Here is a 2880-nt window from a genome sequence, read left to right as displayed (position 1 = left end):
CTGTGATACACATACAAAGCTTCTGTTATAACTGTGATACACACGGGACTTATTACAACATAAAACACAAATACAATACTTACAGACATAATACAAATAATACATATGTTGTTACATCATAATACCCAAAGCTTCTGCTACACATCTGTAATACATAGATTCCAATACTATAGCCATATTTTACCCACACGGCACGGATTACGTTATTACAGTCAAGGCCTGCTTATCGATACATATTACAGACGCTATAATGAACAATCTCATAACAGTAACTAAAATAATAATCAATAAACATCTAAAATGTTACATGAACGCATTGAACAGATATTTATATCAGATCTGTAAGAGTTAAAGACATTTCATTTTATATGAACATAAACACCTGGTTACACGTGTTTTCTATTGAACCACGAGTGATGAATATTACCCTCTACGCGAAACACACTCAGAATCAAAATGAAGAAGTCAACGTGAAATATAAATTTTTCAACGTCATCGTTACTAGTCCACTTTTTTTTTCCTTTGTTTCTATTTAATTAAATAACGTACGAATATCAAAAGTGCTATTGTTGATGATGCAGTAAGTGTTAACAAGCACAACCAGGGGTGTGTTCCTTTGAAACAAGAGACAGAGTAATACAGATATGGACATAAAGAAAACAAATGGTGACGAACGTTCACGTGATGTGTTTAAGTTCTAATAAATCAATGGACTTTCGACTACATCACACTACAAATATTCTACTTTCTCATCAGAAATTTAATAACAAAATCGTTAAATTAACGGCCACACCCATGTAAAAAAAAAGTGAGTACTCTATACTTACTGTATGTTTTTCAATGAAATTCCGTTAGCTATTAAAGGTACTTTCTACTGATACATTCTCATCAAAAAAGTAAAAGCACTTAATTAGAAAAATTTTCTTTTCAATGGCGAATATTTTGCTTGATTTTATGGATTTAATATAGTCACCAAGTCCAGATTTTTTTTTAAATATTATATTCATTCAACAGCTTCTTGAGTATATTAATATAACTCTTAATATCGAGATGATGACATAATGGACCATTTTAAAAAAATGTTTAGATGAAAAACCAAACATTATTTAAATAAACTGGCATAGTCATAGCATGTGTCACTAAAGTAACTATATAAAAGCATAAACGGTGTTTATTTTTAATTTTTAGGTTCTTTACAATGGTGAAGTACGGGATAATGCAAAGGTTTGAAATGGTACTCTTGTACGGGGATAATCATAGATTCTAACGCCGAGTGGGCGACGAATTTCATTTACAACAAAACAGCTTTGCTAAACTAAAAGCCACTCAACTCGGTGTAGAAGTTTAAAGACTGGAAATGTCTGTGATCGTAGGCGATCAGGCAGAGAAGAGGCAAGAATGTTTTGGTACTACTTAAACGCTGAAAGCAAGTAGTTTGAAAAAACATTTGTAGGCTTAAGTTTGTTCAGCAGCTAATACATGAGGTTATCCATGCTTGAAATATCAAAACGATTCTTCCTTGTTGTTGCACATGTAGAATAAGAAGTGTCAGTCAAGCCGATAAAATGTTTAACTGTAAAATTGGTGATAAATGTTGTTAGAGTTGTTTATATCCAGGCCTATCTGGCGTTTCGTTCAAGGTGTTTATATTTTTTAACTTAATAAACAAAATGGTTAAAAATCAATACTCACTCCGGGTAACTATGGGCTTTCTTTTTCTTCTTGTTTAGATTTGTAGCTGAAAATAAAAGACACTTGTATAATTTCTTTCCTTGCTGTTAAAACAATGCATTTCACAATCAAACTTACTTGAAATAATATATAAAAAATATATAAAAAACAAACAATGGAATATTTAATATTTTTTTAATATGATCATACTAAATGTTATTAAAGAAAACATAAAGGTTCATTCAAACGTTGTCGTGGCAAGGCTACGCATTGGTCAGAATTTGATCGTGTTTTTAAACTTTTAAAAGCCATTGGCCTTTTAAATTATATTTAAATCGTTTATCTGAATTTTGGACATTGTTTAGTTTTAACTCAGTTTATTTTGACATTTTATAATAATTTTATTTTACCGTTTTAACCGATTGTTTGGCGCAGATAGCCTAGTTACTTTGCGCCAAAAAACGGCAAACAATCAACAAACAATCATTCAAACGTATTATTGATTAAAAAAGGAAACGTAAACTTTTAAAAACAGAATCATGCTGTGGTATCAAAATTATGATCAAAACCTGAAGGTGGAATTCGACAAGCAATAGAACAAAGTAAGAGAGTTTCACTTTACATGAAAACTCTTTGAAAATTCAGATATTACTTATTTACAATCAAAACTTATCAAACTCCGTGCAATGATAACTACAGGAGAATGAAAACTGGTAAAAATATTAATCTTAAGATATACATCTTCAGCGCACCTATCCTTTCCCAGTCGAAACTAAGTTACTTAAATGCCTGCTTTTGTTTCTCCCTTTATAGGAATGAATTATGTAAAAACAACAACGAGAAAAAACAAAGACGCTAAAGCTAAATCTTTGTATTGAGTGCTTTCTGTTACTCAACATCACATTTCCCGTATACTTGTCGTTTATTAGATATATATTGTTGAAATTTAGGAACATTTCAGAGAATTTTGGAAACAGTGACATTTAAAAAAAAAACCAACAAAAAAAAACATTACATTTCTTTAAATTTCTGGAATACAACCTCAAACTGTCGATTTGTAAAATTCTGAATATTCAAGTAAACTGAATGCTGGTTGAATAATTTTCTTTTTCGTGATCATTTTTAGCTGAATTAGTAAATGTTAAGCCTGGTTCTAAAAAAGAACTCTCTGACACAATATTTTAACTCAATTTTATGACTTTCTAAGGT

At 30.5% G+C, this 2880-nt stretch overlaps 1 protein-coding gene across 1 annotated transcript in view; it reads right to left on the bottom strand.

Moving 5' to 3' along the window:
* Nucleotides 1-1688: 1688 nt before the first annotated feature.
* Nucleotides 1689-2880, bottom strand: part of LOC106469634 — a 55367-nt gene continuing 54175 nt past the window's right edge. The window contains exon 7 of the mRNA XM_013930134.2: nt 1689-1738. Within this exon, the coding sequence (XP_013785588.1) occupies nt 1689-1738 (50 nt within the window). The remainder of the gene's footprint in view (nt 1739-2880) is intronic.

This window comes from Limulus polyphemus, unplaced genomic scaffold, assembly GCF_000517525.1.
Source record: "Limulus polyphemus unplaced genomic scaffold, Limulus_polyphemus-2.1.2 Scaffold3581, whole genome shotgun sequence".
NCBI classification, from domain to species: domain Eukaryota; kingdom Metazoa; phylum Arthropoda; class Merostomata; order Xiphosura; family Limulidae; genus Limulus; species Limulus polyphemus.
The sequence above is the reverse complement of the archived record's forward strand: the minus strand, read 5'-3'. Positions and strand labels throughout refer to the sequence as shown.